This window comes from Schistocerca americana, chromosome 5 (genome assembly GCF_021461395.2).
Source record: "Schistocerca americana isolate TAMUIC-IGC-003095 chromosome 5, iqSchAmer2.1, whole genome shotgun sequence".
Taxonomy (NCBI): Eukaryota; Metazoa; Arthropoda; class Insecta; order Orthoptera; family Acrididae; genus Schistocerca; species Schistocerca americana.
Window position 1 is genome coordinate 438711537 of NC_060123.1, and position 18067 is coordinate 438729603.

The 18067-nt window shown below is 47.6% G+C and overlaps 1 protein-coding gene across 1 annotated transcript in view; it reads right to left on the reverse strand.

Annotated features, from left to right (window-relative positions):
* LOC124616759 overlaps window positions 1-17605 on the reverse strand; it is a 42081-nt gene extending 24476 nt beyond the window's left edge. Inside the window, exons 1-3 of the mRNA XM_047145144.1 lie at window positions 17495-17605; window positions 14492-14581; window positions 13293-13385 (exon numbers count right to left, since the gene is read on the reverse strand). Of these exons, the coding sequence (XP_047001100.1) occupies window positions 13293-13385; window positions 14492-14581; window positions 17495-17590 (279 nt within the window). The 5' untranslated portion in view covers window positions 17591-17605. The remainder of the gene's footprint in view (window positions 1-13292; window positions 13386-14491; window positions 14582-17494) is intronic.
* Between the last annotated feature and the right edge of the window lie 462 nt (window positions 17606-18067).

Below are 18067 nucleotides of genomic sequence, written 5' to 3' on the forward strand. Positions count from 1 at the left end.
TGAGGCCTTCTTGGAAGACCGATGAGTCATGGGGATGGTGGGCTGGACCCGAAGGAAGTCCTCACGCTTGGGGTGGTTTTTTGAACGCCGGACTTCGGAAGCTGGGGTCCATAACATTTCCTCGATGGACACCTGAGAGCAGGATGGCGGCGGTGGCGGAGGAGGGAGGGTGGCCCTGGGGCAGAGGGGGCAGGGGCCACGGGGGAGGAGGATTGGGAAGGGAGTGATTTGGGAGGTGGAGGCATAGACCCCGGATGGGTTGAGGAGGTGGAGGGGGACAGGATAGGGGTGATCATACTGCGGAAGGAGTGGACACGACCAAAGCAAATGATGTCAAAATCACGGGATGGAGGTGGTCATATTTCTTCCTGGCCTCAGTAAGACAGACGGTCCAAGGTTTTCAATTCTTTACCTTCTCCTTCTGATATGCGGGGCAGTCGAATGATCTAGGCGAGTGGAGGCCAGGACAATTGACGCACCGAGGTGGTGGGGTGCATATATGTCCCTCACGAAGAGGACTTCCGCAATCGCCACAGAGGGGCACAGCTTCACACTGTGACGACATGTGCCCGAAGCGCAGACATCTAAAGCATCACATAGAAGGCGGGACGTAAGGTCGCACGTCGCACCGGTAGCACATCACCTTTACCTTCTCCGGGAGAACATCCCCCTCGAAGGCGAGGATAAAGGCCCCAGAGTCGACACGACGATCTTTGGGGTTGTGCTGGACTCGCCGGACGAAATGCTCCAGGTTGTCCCTGAGCGCCTCATTAGATTGCAGCAGGAGGTCCTGGTCGAAAATAATCCCCTTCGTCCTATTGAGCGCCAGATGTGGGACAATGGACACTAGAATGTCCCCTAGTCGGTCACATGCCTGAAGCGCCGCCGACTGTGTAGCGGAGGTGGTCTTTATGAGAATGGACCCCAAACACATTTTACTAAGAGCCTCGATGTCTCCAAAGATATCCTGGATATGCTGTACAAAGAACATGAGCTTTGAGGTGGCGAACGTCCCCCCATTGGTCTGAGAACAGACTAAATAGCAGGGGAAGTATTTCGCCCCAAGCCGGCGGGCCTGTCCTTCCTCCCAGGATTGGCCAAGGGCGGAAAGGCAGAAGTACCAGTACCAGAACCAGAACCAGAACCAGAGAGAGAGAGAGAGAGAGAGAGAGAGAGAGAGAGAGAGAGAGAGAGACAGACAGAACCTTTCCTCTTAGAGGACGTGGCCGCAGACCGACCTGATGCATGTTGACGTTTCATCTGCGAAACATCCGTCCCGATACCACCTACTCCGACCGGGGGCTCTCCCCACGGGCGCCACCCAGCCTCAGGAAGGGCCACCAGGCAGGATGACCGTTTCCGGGAGTCCTGATGCCTCAAGTAGACTGGCATCTACTCCTTGGCTTACGTGGGGAGGGTGCAGCTCAGGTATCGGCAGTGTGATCCCTGTGTTGTCAGAGGGCTACAACCTAGAGGGTACATGACGACCCCACCACAACGGGCTGGCTACCGTGCTGGATGTCGGGTGCCATGGAAAGGCCATCATGATCGTAGATGCAGATGGGGACGCACTATGGGCGTAACTTGCGTAACCCGTCAGGTGTTTAGGCCCAAATTGATGAACAGTGGGTGCAGTTACGACGCCATTACGATGACGAGTGCCAAGGGCTTAGTGCACTGAGGAACGGTGATGCATGACGTAAGGTGTCCTTCCCCAAAAGGCTCGTACTTCTGTAGAATTTTGAAAAATGGAGGTCAAACCCCAAGGGGGACCATCACGTGGAAGGCCGAAACGGTTGAAACTCCTTTTAGTCGCCTCTTACGACAGGCAGGAATATCTCGGGCCTTTTCGTACCCTGGACCCGCAGGGGTTAAGAGTGAGAGGAGAGGAGAGGGCGAGGGGGAAGAGGCAAGGAGAGGAAAGAAGGGGAAGGGGAAGGAAATGCAGCCCTGGAAAGAAGGAAGGCTGCAATAGCTCAGGGCCCTGTGCTCGCCATGAATGTATCCACAAGAGAGTTGTGGACCCCCTGGGGGGAAAATCATCGAGGGTTTCTGGTAATGGCCAAGTGCAATAGTATCGTGGTTGAGTAGTTACAGTATCTAGTATTGATATATACAAACTAATCACATACGAGTTTTCTGTTTTACATTGTTCGTTGACTGCTCTTGTGTACATTGAAGTACCTTTGTTGGACGACAGTAAGGGAACTCCTGCTTTTTGTAAGAAACAGCAGCTCTTGAGTTTGGATACATTCAGCGTAATGCCTATATTGAACAGGAGACAGTATCTGGCTACAATATTTGAGGACGAATATAGGATCACACCAAGACTGTAGGTCAATGGAGGAACTACGCTGAATTTTTGGAAGGGTTCTGGGAAATACCGAAGTATCTAAAGGAACTAGTGCGACGAATTCCGAATTCTGTGTTCAGATGATTCGGGTTGTGGGTTGCTCAACGACGTGGTAATAGGGGTCTGTACAAGTTCCGAATCATTTCACTTTCCATTCTCGCCAGTTCCTGAATGATGAAAGGATGAGGACACCACGCAGTTCCTGGGGGAAGAGAATCCCGACCCTGTCCGGAATTGAACCCGGCACCGCTCGATTCAGGGGCAACAACACTACCACTAGACAACGAGCTGAGAACTCTTGTTCAGAGTCCTTATGAAGTACAGACACCAGTAGACGCACTTCCCAGATTTCAGACAGTAAGTCTGTGTGCCTTACAAATGTTCGGCACACCTGTAAGGTCTGTTCAAAAAATTCCGGGACTTTGCGCACATAATTTTTCTGTGCTTACTTTTCACTTGTTGTACATGGTCTCCTTAGAAACACACTCTCCCACAGTTAATACATCGTTCACAACACCGTTTCGACTTCCGGAATAAGTCTTGGTACGCCTGTTGCTGGATTGCGCGAAGCGCCGTCTGAATTTTATCTCTTCTATCGTCGCATATCTTCGCCTTTTCAACGGGATTTTCAACTTTGGAAATTAAGGTGGTCGGTAGGTGCCAGGTCCTGCAGAGTACGGACGATGAATCACCATAGTGATTTCGATTTTTGTGCAGGGTGGAATTTGCGGGTGCGTTATCATAATGCAACAGCCATGAAGTGTCTCGCCACATTTCATGCCGTTTCCTTCTCGCTTTCTCACATGCGTCGCAACGCGTCCCGATAGTACCATATATTGACAGTCTGGCCCTGTGGCACGAATTCATGATGAAACTAATCCTTCGAAGTCAAACTATCAGCATGGCTTTGACGTTTGATCTGACCTGGCGAGCTCTCCCGACTCATAGCGAAGGTTGGTCTCATCATAACCTTAGACCCTCGTCTCGTCACCAGTTATGATTGTCTTAAGGAATATCATTTCCGCGATCCAAAAGCTCTTCACAGATTGCGAGGCGAATGTCTAGTCTTGACTCGTGAGCCGTGGGACGAAATTAGCCGCAACACGATGCTTTCCAATATGTTGTGTCAGACTTAACGACACGATCCAACAGAAATGTTACACTCTTCTTCGATTGGCACGCACAATTTCGTTTATGTTCCTGATATGAACATCGTCGGTAGACGTCAAAGGGCGAGGGTTGTCTTAACTTCTGTCCCGTCATTTTTAAACCGTGTTAACCATAATACCGAGGACGGCTTAATCGCTCGTCACCGTATACGTCCTGCTTCGTTTGATGGATCTGTAAACGTTTTCTTGAGTTATACGCAAAATTAATGCAGACTCTGGAGTATCACTTCATAACGTGTAACGCCAACAGTGACAAATGTAAATACTGAGTGATACGACGGTTCGAAAATCTTTTTCCAGCAATGTGCTGTTACTTACCACTATAATACTGTTAAACTGTGTACTTCGTAGTATTCTTTTATTTAACGTTATGAATCATTACCAGATAAACTCAGTTGTAAACAAATTATTGCTTTCGCCTGCGAGAGCGCTGCATTTAAAGTAACACCGTTAGCTTTTTAGCGTTTCGTGATTTTTAACGAACTAGTTTATTGGCTCTGAGCACTATGGGACTTAAGTGAGGTCATCAGTCCGTTAGAACTTAGAACTACTTAAACGTAATTAACGTAAGGACATCACAGATCTCCATGCCCGAGGCAGGATTCGAACCTACGACCGTAGCGGTCACGCGGCTCCAGACTGAAGCGCCTAGAACCGCACGACCACAACGGCCGGCACTAGCTTATTCCGTGACTACTAATGATTTTTCTTATAGTAGATACGACTAACTAAGGACGTATTTTAAAAGGTGTACTGTTGCTAAACGACAGCCACCATTGCTCCGAAATATCAGAAAACAATTTTTGCCAGTGTGCGCTCTTATAAGAAGCTGAATATATGCTGTAATATTTGAGTACTGAGAAAAATGTTTTTATGAAATAATTTATCTTAAAAATGTAAAATTTCTCTTATTTCTGAAGTGAATCTTATGCTCATCTTCCCTCTCCTTGTAATTACGATACAGAGTGCAAGCAAGCTGAAGACTTGAATGCTGGGTAGTACTGTGCGATCCCAGTTTAGTAACACGGTCTTTTGGGATGACCAGGTTCTCTTTTTGTGAAAAGCAAAAAAATTGTTGAACTTGTCCTACCGACACAGACTATCATAGTTGTTCCGAATCTTATCCGTCTGGCTTACTCTTCAGTAACAGCGTCAAGAATTTTTTCAGAGCTACATTATGATACAGATCTAGGAAAGCTGTTTCTTACCCTGGCAGCTAAGAAGAACTTTAACTTTGGGTGCCCTCGATTGCGCTCCGAAGACGCCACGCATTACTGCAATAATAATTCACTTTTTTCAGCCAAGACAGTGAGATCCACAGCACTTAATATTTTATTTTTGATGGAGTCAGTTTCAGTTTTCATATTCAAAATTAAAACTCAAGGACGGATTTATTTAAATCATTAGAACTAGGAAGGATAGAGGACCTGGTAAGAGTAGGTAATAGTAGCTACAATCAATTTTGCAGCGGAAAGTTTCGAGGCTGCTTGTCCTTCACACTTAATTTTTCTATTGGCCAAGGGAGGGTCATTAAAACGCGTTGCTCCCCTAACACTGCTATCTGAAAATTCGCCTGCTGTGCGACACAGCGTTCTACTTAATACAGCGCTTACGAATAACTGACAGACAGGTAACAAAAACTTCTGGCAGTTACACATTGAACGTAGGCATGTGCAGGGATGCCAAGGAGATCGAAGACAAACGCCAGATTTTATTTAATTTTATTTCGCTCCAACGTACCATTGGCGCTATTTCTCATAGTTCCGACAGTTACGTTGTACATCTACATCCATACTCCGCAAGCCACCTGACGGTGTGTGGCGGAGGGTACCCTGAGTACCTCTATCGGTTCTCCCTTCTATTCCAGTCTCGTATTGTTCGTGGAAAGGAGGATTGTCGGTATGCTTCTGTGTGGGCTCTAATCTCTCTGATTTTATCCTCATGGTCTCTTCTCGAGATATACGTAGGAGGGAGCAATATACTGCTTGGCTCTTCAGTGAAGGTATGTTCTCGAAACTTTAAGCCCGTACCGAGCTACTGAGCGTCTCTCCTGCAGAGTCTTCCACTGGAGTTTGTCTATCATCTCCGTAACGCTTTCGCGATTACTAAATGATCCTGTGACGAAGCGCGCTGCTCTCCGTTGGATCTTCTCTATCTCTTCTATCAACCCTATCTGGTACGTATCCCACACTGCTGAGCAGTATACAAGCAGTGGGCGAACAAGCGTACTGTAACCTACTTCCTTTGTTTTCGGATTGAATTTCCTTAGGATTCTTCCAATGAATCTCAGTCTGGCATCTGCTTTACCGACGATCAACTTTATATGATCATTCCATTTTAAATCACTCCTAATGCTTACTCCCAGATAATTTATGGAATTAACTGCTTCCAGTTGCTGACTTATTTTGTAGCTAAATGATAAGGGATCTATCTTTCTATGTATTCGCAGCACATTACACTTTTCTACATTGAGACTAAATTGCCATTCCCTGCTCCATGCGTCAATTCGCTGCAGATCCTGCATTTCAGTACAATTTTCCATTGTTACAACCTCTCGGTATACCACATCATCATCTGCAAAAAGCCTCAGTGAACTTCCGATGTCATCCACAAGGTCATTTATGTATATTGTGAATAGCAACGGTCCTATGACACTCCCCTGCGGCACACCTGATTGGTTGGTTGGTTGTTTGAGGTTAAAGGGACCAAACAGCAAGGTCATCAGTCCCTTGTTTCAAATAGACTCCATTCTGCTAACGGGACATCTCAGTATAGTCAGAAAAATAAAACGGATAAAGGGGAAACGTAAAAGGGCAGTCACGTTGTCATTAGTAAAAACAAATGAGGGAAGTTGGCAAGAGAACGAACCCAACACTATGCTGAAACAGCATAGGCAAGACCACCTGTGACTTAAAAGGTACAACTGCTATAATGCAGAAAGTACGTAAGGGAATAGAAAAACTAACCAAGCCTTAAAAAGAAGGGGTAAAAACAGAGTAAAAGGGAAAGAAAAGAGGATTCCGGTCAGGGAGGTGAATCGGGAATCTCTGAACACTGCCTACAGTGGGAGACACCAGAACACTCACCACCCTGCCCCAACACCAGAGGGAGATTAAAAACTTTAAAACTGAGAATAAAAACCACTCTCCCGGAGGAAACCTAGAACCAGAGAGACCATCCGGGAATCGTCAGCCAACATCAAAGGTAAAGTGTGGGGGAGTCTGTACTTAGCACGCAGAGCCAAAAGAAGGGGGCATTCAACCAAAATGTGGGCCACTGACTGGAAGGCTCCACAACCACATAGCGGGGGTGGCTCATCACGCAAAAGGAAACCATGGGTCAGCCTGGTATGGCCAATGCGGAGACGACACAGTGTGGTCGAGTCCTTGCGGGAGAGGCTAAAGGAAGAACGCCATGGGCCTGTATTCACCTTAATGGCACGAAGTTTATTAGACAGTGGAGTAGCCTCCCAAGAATTGGCCCATGACTGTGCAAAGTGGGATTTGATGTGAAGCCGTAAATCCGCTGCAGGAGGGGTTACAGAAAACGGGGGGTAAGTAACTGCTCCCCCAGCCAAACGATCAGCGAGCTCATTACCCGGGATACCCACATGGCCCGGGACCCATAAGAAGTCAATGGAACAAGCAGCACGGTGAAGATCAGCGAGATGGTCATGGATGGCAGAGACCAAGGGATGGCGCGAAAAACACCGGTCAATAGCAAGAAGGCCACTCATCGAGTCCGTACATAACAAAACTCGGTTGTGTTGGGATTGTTTAATAAAGGTAAGGGCCCGGGAAATTGCCATCAATTCCGCAGTAAACACCCCACATGAGGGTGGCAGTAGATGATTTTCCGTTCCAACGAAGGACGTGAAGGCATACCCAACATGATCAGCAGATTTAGAGCCATCAGTGTAAAAAACAACAGCATCCCGAAACTCCCATAAAATTTGGCGGAAAAAGGAACGGAACACCACCGGGGGGATGGAATCTTTCGGACCGCGGCGGAGATCCATCCGAATTCGAGGCCGAGGAACTAACCAAGGAGGGGTGGAGGGGAGGGAGCGAGGAAGACAGGACAAAGAAGGAAGCCGAAAATCACGGGTAAGAGACGCAAGGCGCAGCCCAACCGGTAAACCCGCCCGAGGGCGGGAGTCAGGCGGGCGACGTCCATGGTCTGGGAATAGGATAGAATAGGAAGGATGAGCGGGAGAAGAACGGATAGTAAGGGCATAAGACACCAGAAGCTGGGACCGCCGAACAGAAAGGGGGGGGATCCCAGCTTCAACCAGGAGACTATCAACAGGGCTAGTAGGGAAGGCACCGGTGGCCAAACGGATACCACGATGGTGGACTGGATCCAGCACGTGCAGCGTGGAAGGAGCAGCTGAACCATAAACTTGACAACCATAGTCCAAACGTGACAGAACTAGAGCACGATAAAGACGGAGGAGGAGGGAACGGTCCGCACCCCAGGAGGAGTGGGCAAGGAAGCGAAGGACATTGAGTTTACGGAAACATCCTACCTTCAGGAGTCTGATATGGGGCAGCCAAGTGAGCTTGTTGTCGAAAAGAAGACCTAGGAAACGAAACTGTGGAACCACAGGCAATCTTTGTGCAGCAAGATAGAGCTCTGGATCAGGGTGGACCGTAGTACGGCGACAGAAGTGGACCACCCGCGATTTTAAAGGACAGAATTGAAACCCGTGGGAGAGGGTCCATGCAGAGGCACGCCGTATAGCCACCTGGAGCTGCCGTTCTGCAGATGGCATCGAGGAGGAACTAACCCAAATGCAGAAATCATCCACATACAGGGCAGGGGCGACCAAGGGACCGACAGAGGCCACAAGTCCATCGATAGCAATGAGGAAAAGAAGGACACTCAAGACAGAACCCTGTGGGATGCCCGTCTCCTGGGTCCGTGGAGAACTAAAAGCAGTACCAACTCGAACTCTGAATGACCGATGGATCAGGAACTGGCGGATAAAAATCGGGAGTGGGCCCCGAAGACCCCACTGATGAAGGGTTAGTAAGATGTGATGGCGCCAGGCCGTGTCATAGGCCTTGCGAAGGTCAAAAAACACTGCAACCAAATGGCGGCGCTGGGAAAAAGCCTGCCGAACTGCGGATTCCAAGCGAAGCAAATGATCGATTGGAGATCGTCCCTCTCGAAAGCCGCACTGGTAAGGGGACAATAGATCCCGAGATTCGAGGACCCAAGTGAGCCGACGGGCTACCAGCCGTTCAAGTAACTTACAACCAACATTGGTCAAACTAATTGGCCGATAGCTGTCAACAGATAGGGGGTTCTGACCAGGCTTAAGGACAGGAACCACAATGCTATCCCTCCACTGAGAAGGGAAGTCACCCTGGAGCCAGATACGGTTGAACACCCGAAGAAGATGGTGCCGTTGTGGAGCACTGAGATGTTGAAGCAGCTGGTTATGAATGGAATCTGGGCCAGGAGCCGTATCATGGGAAGCAGATAGAGCAGAAAGAAATTCCCATTCAGTGAAAGGTTCGTTGTAAGATTCTGACTCACAAGTGGTGAAACATAAGGTGACAGCTTCAGCCTGCTGTTTTTGATGAAGGAAAGCAGCTGGATAGGAGGCCGACGCTGATGCCACTGCAAAATGGGTCGCAAGATGTTCTGCGAGAACTAATGGGTCCGTACAAATGCCATCTGGGAGGTGAAGGCCTGGGAGGGTGGACTGCCGATGGCAACCTTGGAGAGAGCGAAGTGTAGCCCATACCCGTGACAGAGGGACAGTGGAACCAAGGGAAGAAACGAATCGTTCCCAACATATCCGCTTGCTCTGTTTGATTAAATAACGGGCTTTAGCGCGAAGGCGCTTAAAGGTAGAAAGGCTGGCTACAGATGGGTGCCTCTTAAAGTGTTGCAAAGCTCGACGGCGATCACGGATGGCAATGGCAATGGCCGTACTCCACCACGGGACTTGCCGACGACGAAATTGTCCAGATGAGCGCGGGACAGCAAGGTTAGCAGCGCGAACAATCGCGTCAGACACGTCACGTAGGACGTCATCAATACAACCCGACAAAGAGGGAGAAAACTCGACCTGTGCAGCATATAGAGGCCAATCGGCGCGGTGGAAAGACCAACGAGGTAACCTCTCCATCGGGGAGCGGGAAGGGAGCGTGATAATCAACGGGAAATGGTCACTATCACAAAGGTCGTCGTGTGGCGACCAGTGTAATGAAGGGAGGAGAGAGGGAGAAGAAAGAGAAAGATCAATGGCAGAAAAGGTACCATGACCAGCACTGAAATGAGTAGGGGAGCCATCATTAAGAAGGCACAGGTCGTGGTCTGCAATAAATTGGTCGATAAGAAGACCTCGTCTAGATGGAAAGGCACTGCCCCACAAAGGATGATGAGCATTAAAATCCCCAAGGAGGAGGAAGGGAGGAGGAAGTTGCTGAAGAAGGGTGGTTAAGGCAGCAGGTGTAAGAGTCCTGTCAGGAGGGAGATAAAGATTGCATACTGTGACTACAGAGTCTAAGTGGACCCTAACAGCAACTGCTTCCAATGTAGTTTGGAGAGGAATCCACGTGCTAGCAATGTCTGTACGGACCAACGTACAAACGCCACCAGAAGCCCGCAAGGGTCCGACCCGATTTCGACAGAAAACACGGAACCCACGGAGGGTCGGTGAGTGAGCATCAGTAAAATGAGATTCCTGGAGAACCACACAAGCTGCTGAGTAGGACGAAAGAAGGGATTTCAGTTCCGGAAGGTGACGATAGTAGCCATTACAATTCCATTGGAGAACCACAGAACGACGGTTTAAATGAGGGCTGAACACGCTAAATCCAGTCATACCGCCGGGTCCCCACCTGTCACCGACAAGGAGGGGGCGACATCCATAAACGACAGGTCAGAATCCGGTTGTGAAGCCGGGGAAGGGACCTCCGGTGACACCAGAGGCTCTTTGTCCCGGGACTTATGTTTCTTCTTCATTTCAGGCTGAGATCGAGGAGGGCTGTGTGGCATAATGGAGCCAGCTGCAGCAAGATCAGGAACAGAAAGAGACCGGGCGACCTGGGGGCCGATAGACCGCGGCTCTCGCGGTCGCCGCGCTGCGGCAGACCTTTGACCTGGAAGGTGCCGGGAAGGGGCATCCCGGGAGAGGCGCCCTTGACCGGCAGACGCCGAAGGAGTGGGACACTTCTCCAGCTGGGGAGGGGGAGCGGCGCCCAGAGGAGAAGGTGTGGGAGCCGCAGGGGAGGGGGGAAGGAGAGGGGTCCGGGATGGGGGTAAGGAAGGGGGAGGAAGGGATGAAGAGGTAACCAAGGCGTAACTAGATGTCATGGACACAGGGTGCAATCGTGCATATTTCTTACGGGCCTCTGTGTAGCTTAAACGATCAAGAGACTTATACTCCTGTATCTTTTTTTCTTTCTTATAGACTGGGCAATCTGCTGAACGTGGAGAATGACTACCATGACAATTTACACATACAGGAGGGGGAACACAGGGACTCCCCTCATGGAGTGGACGTGCACAGTCACCACAGAGAGGGTCCTGGGTACAGCGAGAAGACATGTGGCCAAAACGCAAGCACTTAAAACACCGCATAGGAGGTGGGATGTACGGCTTCACATCACAGCGATAGACCATAATCTTAACTTTCTCAGGAAGGGTATCCCCTTCAAAGGCCAGGATAAAGGCACCAGTATCAATACGATTATCTTTAGGACCCTTCTGAACACGCCGAACAAAGTGAACACCCCGCCGTCCGAGATTGTCCCGAAGTTCCTCATCAGTTTGAAGGATGAGGTCTCTGTGAAAAATCACACCTTGTACCATATTTAGAGACTGGTGAGGGGTAATGGACACGGGAATTGTGCCAAGATGGGTACAGGCACGAAGGGCCGCAGATTGGGCAGCCGAAGCAGTTTTTATCAGTAATGAACCCGACCGCATCTTGCTCAGGGAGTCCACTTCGCCGAACTTGTCTTCAATGTGTTCCACAAAGAATAAAGGTTTGACACTGGTGAAAGTATCTCCATCAGTCCTGGTGCAAACTAGATAACGGGGGAAAGGTTTTGCCCCTAGACGACGGGCCTGACCCTCCTCCCAGGGGGTAGCCACGGAAGGGAAGGCCGAAGGGGCAAGAGAAGCAGCACTTGAGGAATCGGTACCACGCAGAGAGACGGCCGCAGAAGAGCGGCCAGAGTTTTGGACCCGTATGCGTTTCATCTGCATAGCGTCCGCCCTGATACCACCCACTCCGATCAGGGGCTCTCCTCACGGGCGCCACCCAGCCACAGCAAGGGCCGTCTGGCACGGCGGCCATTGCCGGGAGTTCCGATGCTCCAGGATGACGAGCAACCACTCCTAGGCATGCATGAGGAGGTCACAGCTCAGGTATCAGAAGTGTGATCCCTGTGTGTTTAGGGGGCTCAACCAAAAGGGTACATAGCGACCCCACCACACGGGCTGGCTACCGTGCTGGCTATGCACCCTAGCATCAGACAACGACGTAGAAGAAAAGGTGGAATATACTAGGAGGGCACACGTCGGAGACACTAGGTAAGGTGCTCTTCCCCAAATGGCTCACACTACGGAAAGAGAAATTTTGGAATGGAGGTCAAACCCCAGAGGGGGACCAAGGAATGCCAAAAGGAGGAGATGATTACGCAACAAAGCCAGAGTGTAAAACCAACAGAACCAGGAGGATAGCGGGGGCCAACATAAGCAAGGACACCAATAGAGGGAGAGGAGAGGGCGAGGGGAAAGGGGTATGGAGGGGAAAGGAGGGGAAGGGAAAGGAAATGCAGCCCGGGAGAGAAAGAAGGCTGCAATGGCTCGGGGCCCCGTGCTCGCCACGCACGTATCCACGAAAGAGTTGTGGACCCCCTGGGGGGGGGGGGCACACCTGAAATCACTCTTACTTCGGAAGACTTCTCTCCATTGAGAATGACATGCTGCGTTCTGTTATCTAGGAACTCTTCAATCCAATCACACAATTGGTCTGCTAGTCCATATGCTCTTATTTTGTTCATTAAACGACTGTGGGGAACTGTATCTAACGCCTTGCGGAAGTCAAGAAACACGGCATCTACCTGTGAACCCGTGTCTATGGCCCTCTGAGTCTCGTGTACGAATAGCACAAGCTGCCATGCTGCACGCTACAATTGTGCCCTACAGTGGGAGAGGATTGCAACTTGAGTCAGGAAGCGGGGAAGTCTACCGAGTAATATACCTGACATGTAATACCTCAGCCAATATTACAGAATAGAAAATTCGGAAGCATTTCTTTTAAGCACGAACTCCTGGTATCCGGAGTTATTAGAGTGAAATTTCTGCTAAACAATACAAGGGACGAATACCGGAAATTGCTGATGTTATAAAGTACACTGCCAGGATCTATAGAACGCTTGCGGTGAATGTACATGTTTTTTAGCTCAGTTACATTCTTCGAATATGTCATGCCGTTCCAGGTCATTTGAAACCTCTTTATTGCGGTTATTTAAGTTTTCGTTGGTCAGTCACCAGTAAATTTATCTATGGCCCGTTACATTTTCATGACAGCACTAACAGGAACTTATTTGACAGCTAACGAGAGCACTATATTTGGTACCTGAGGTATTTTTGCAGAATTCGTTCCCCTAAAACTTGTCTAGAATCTTGGCACGCAGCGACATGTTTGTACGTCCCGAGGTGTTATCACCAACTGAAATGCCATTATGTTGGAAGCACTTATTTTTGGAAGGGGGTGTTTTTAGTAAGGGTACGTTACCTACCTGATCAGCTCTCACCGGTACGATTCCAAGTAGTTGCGCTGCGCTGTTCACGATGTTGAAGGGCCACGTGTTCATTAAACTCTGCACGGGGACCTGCAGCAGATATTTAACATTTGTGTCACATAGAAATTTACTCTTCAGTGATTCACATACCAGAAACCATTTTAGTGTTTACTAGAGAACAATCTGGAGAAGTTACCGAGAAGCAGTTTCTCTCAGCACACCTGGCCGCTGACGTAACCATCATCCTGACCCATACTGAACACACGTGCCATATTGGCAGGTACTGAGAGTGCAGTCGCTTGACTTGTCATCGTGGTCTTGGGGCAGAGTAACCAATTAGAATGTCTTAGGTTCTAGGGTGCATTTCGGCCACTGCTCAACTACTAATAAAAACCACCAGTGACGGCCGACGATTTCTGGCCTAAATAGTGATTCTTCTGCCAGCGGCCTAGTCTGGGAGGGTGGAGGAGCAGAAGGAGGCTGAGAGCACTGTAGCCCTTGGCGTGGGAAACTGCCCCTAGACTGGGGCATGCAGGAGGCAACGGAAAATTGTACCTAATTAAATGATATTCAGATTTCATATTGCTTAAGACATCTGTTCCACAGCAGCGTATTTAAATCATCGCACTATTAGCGAACATGTTTGTTATTTATTACACACTTTCATTTTCCTATGTGAATGTAAAATCAGAGTAAGACATGCATGCAACCATGTATTCTCACATGCATTTGCTGTTAGAAGCACAATGGTATCTAATGACAATTTACTTATTTATACAATAAAATAATTTAAGTACACACAGAAATAATGACTGCGAACATTATACTCAAAATCGTTGCACAGTGCAGGGAAGCTGCGTTGTAGACGGTCTCTTCTATTTACCGTTCCACTGGAGAGACTAGTAACGCCAAATATTTATTGTACCTTTGAAAAGATCTGCTGCAATACCTTCCTCGAGGGGAAAATGCATCTTTTTGACAATTCGGTGCATGCTATTCTTTTTCTTTTGCGCAGTGGCATACTGTTAGTACTGCACTGCTGAGGATAACGTTGTGAGGCAATTTTCAGCTCTTACCATGTCCTGTCTCGCAGTTTTAGTTACGTGATACTTCACCCCACCAGGTTACAGCTTTCCACGACAGTCTTACACAATTTCAGGAAGTTGTTCGTGGATACTGCTAGAGGAGTAACTTACACCTTCGTTGACACACTGGGTGCGAATGTTTCCCATTGTTGAAGTCTGAAGTTGTTCCAGGTTGTTGCGCTGTGTTTCAAGCCAGGTCACCTGTGGAAAACGAAGTGTTCTGCAGACATTTAACATTTACCACCACAATGACAATCATTTGTTAATCAGTTCGTGATTTTTTTACCCTCCGCTGCTCCTTCCAGTGCCAAGAGTTAAGGTCTAAATATAAACCAACTGATATACAGCCTGTATTACTTCTATTATATATCGTCTCCCCCCCCTCCCCACACATACACACAAACATTTTCAGAATATGATTGTGATTCAATTTAGCTTACAATTGAACTGGAAACATTTGATTCTAACGATAACATTTGGAAAATAATCTCTCGTCTAGAAAATCGTAGAAATCATGTAAAAGTGTACAAAATATCCACTGATGTATGTACAATATTTTCTAGTAGGACGAAAACTATGTCTCTAATCCAAGGGAAGCTGAATACTTTTAACGTAACTACAAAAGTTGGCGAACACTAAATACATTAATCTTTATGCATTGTTATCTACCAAAATACGTAAGAAACGTAGGAATACAGGTGTGTCGTTATTTCTGAAAGATTTTTTTACTGACCCACAGAGTGCTATGCAGTCAAAATTACTTCATAGAAAAGTATTTTCGACACCGTTGGCTCCCTAAGAGGAACTCCATGTCTGCTGATGAGCCAAACCTTCGAAAAGTGTTACAAATGAAACTTCAGTGGCTGGGTACGCTATGCTATGTGTACAGGGTGTTTCAAAAATGACCGGTATATTTGAAACGGCAATAAAACCTAAACGAGCAGCGATAGAAATACACCGTTTGTTGCAATATGCTTGGGACAACAGTACATTTTCAGGCGGACAAACTTTCGAAATTACAGTAGTTACAATTTTCAACAACAGATGGCGCTGCAAGTGATGTGAAAGATATAGAAGACAACGCAGTCTGTGGGTGCGCCATTCTGTACGTCGTCTTTCTGCTGTAAGCGTGTCCTGTTCACAATGTGCAAGTGTGCTGTGGACAACATGGTTTATTCCTTAGAACAGAGGATTTTTCTGGTGTTGGAATTCCACCGCCTAGAACACAGTGTTGTTGCAACAAGACGAAGTTTTCAACGGAGGTTTAATGTAACCAAAGGACCGAAAAGCGATACAATAAAGGATTTGTTTGAAAAATTTCAACGGACTGGGAACGTGACGGATGAACGTGCTGGAAAGGTAGGGCGACCGCGTATGGCAACCACAGAGGGCAACGCGCAGCTAGTGCAGCAGGTGATCCAACAGCGGCCTCGGGTTTCCGTTCGCCGTGTTGCAGCTGCGGTCCAAATGACGCCAACGTCCACGTATCGTCTCATGCGCCAGAGTTTACACCTCTATCCATACAAAATTCAAATGCGGCAACCCCTCAGCGCCGCTACCATTGCTGCACGAGAGACATTCGCTAACGATATAGTGCACAGGATTGATGACGGCGATATGCATGTGGGCAGCATTTGGTTTACTGACGAAACTTATTTTTATCTGGACGGCTTCGTCAATAAACAGAACTGGCGCATATGGGGAACCGAAAAGCCCCATGTTGCAGTCCCATCGTCCCTGCATCCTCAAAAAGTACTGGTCTGGGCCGCCATTTCTTCCAAAGAAATCATTGGCCCATTTTTCAGATCCGAAACGATTACTGCATCTCGCTACCTGGACATTCTTCGTGAATTTGTGGCGGTACAAACTGCCTTAGACGACACTGCGAACACCTCGTGGTTTATGCAAGATGGTGCCCGGCCACATCGCACGGCCGACGTCTTTAATTTCCTGAATGAATATTTCGATGATCGTGTGATTGCTTTGGGCTATCCGAAACATACAGGAGGCGGCGTGGATTGGCCTCCCTATTCGCCAGACATGAACCCCTGTGACTTCTTTCTGTGGGGACACGTGAGAGACCAGGTGTACCGCCAGAATCCAGAAACAATTGAACAGCTGAAGCAGTACATCTCATCTGCATGTGAAGCCATTCCGCCAGACACGTTGTCAAAGGTTTCGGGTAATTTCATTCAGAGACTACGCCATATTATTGCTACGCATGGTCGATATGTGGAAAATATCGTACTATAGAGTTTCCCAGACCGCAGCGCCATCTGTTGTTGAAAATTGTAACTACTGTAATTTCGAAAGTTTGTCTGCCTGAAAATGTACTGTTGTCCCAAGCATATTGCAACAAACGGTGTATTTCTATCGCTGCTCGTTTAGTTTTTATTGCCGTTTCAAATATACCGGTCATTTTTGAAACACCCTGTATTTTAACCAGCCATCACGGAAATATTTTGTCAAACATGCTTACATCTATACCTTTATACCTGTATGCCTTGCAGATATCGCACAAACTTTTCTCCCTCCTGGTAAGGGTCTTCAACATACTTCTTGCATCTTCATTACTTTATTTCGTACTGTCATACCTGTCATATATGACTGCAGTGTATGGTACTACTGTGCTTGGGGTCTAGCTGAATGCTCTCTTCAACACATTCATATTATTACAACAAAATCAATTAAAAAGTACTGAACAGAAATTAAGGCTAGTAGTACTGTTACGAGCCTGCACGTAATTAAAGCGCAACGAACTGTAGGTGAGAGGTATCAGCCAATAGCAAGTCTCATGGGAGGCGCAAGTGTCGAATAAATAGAAACCAAGTTAGAATATGCCGCTTAAGTACAAGTGACATCAATGTTTTCAATATTTTAATCTCTTTTTAATGTATTCATCTCCGAGATGTTAGCGAACATCAACTTCCCATGTTTAAGAACCCAGCAGCGCTTTTGATAATTCTTTGAAAAATCAGTTTTGAAGCAATCCTTTATTCAGACTCTGGAAAATACTTGGGAGAAAATTTTTGAGCTTCATTGGGGCAGAACCCTGAACGAGCCTCTACTTTGAACAGGTTTGTAGTAACTCTCTCTGAGCGTTTACAGCCTTACCAGCGCCCTGTTGTCCGGAATCTGGACGTCGAGGTACCTTTCTGCGACAGAAGCTCCGGTCCTGATGACAACCAGCATCGTAACTATAGGCATCATGAGGTACCACGCGAAAGGTACTGGCTGACGATCTGAAACAATTTGTGACATTGCCTCATGTTTTATTCTTGAAGTTTGGAATTTTAGATTAACCCCACAATATGGGGCACAATGTACAGCTGATACATGAAAGAAGTGTTAGTAGGTCTGTGGTCAATGTTCTGGCTGATCAGTTTATGCAGATGCAGCTGTAGATGTACCCACTGAACCGCATACTTTCAGGCGATGATAATATAACCAACTCACAAAAGCACGTACTGAACTAATGCTGAACATTACCAGGCTGATCTCATCTTTGTAAAATTTTATTTTTATGGTATGTTACATTCTATTTCTTAAGAAACCGAAAAATAAGGTAGTAAAGGAATGCCTTTTAGAAGACCTAGACTACTGCTCCATAAACGTATCGAGATATGAGATGAAGGGGGATGGTTATCTTTTTTTGGGCGTGAAGGTTTATTTCAAATATCATTGTCA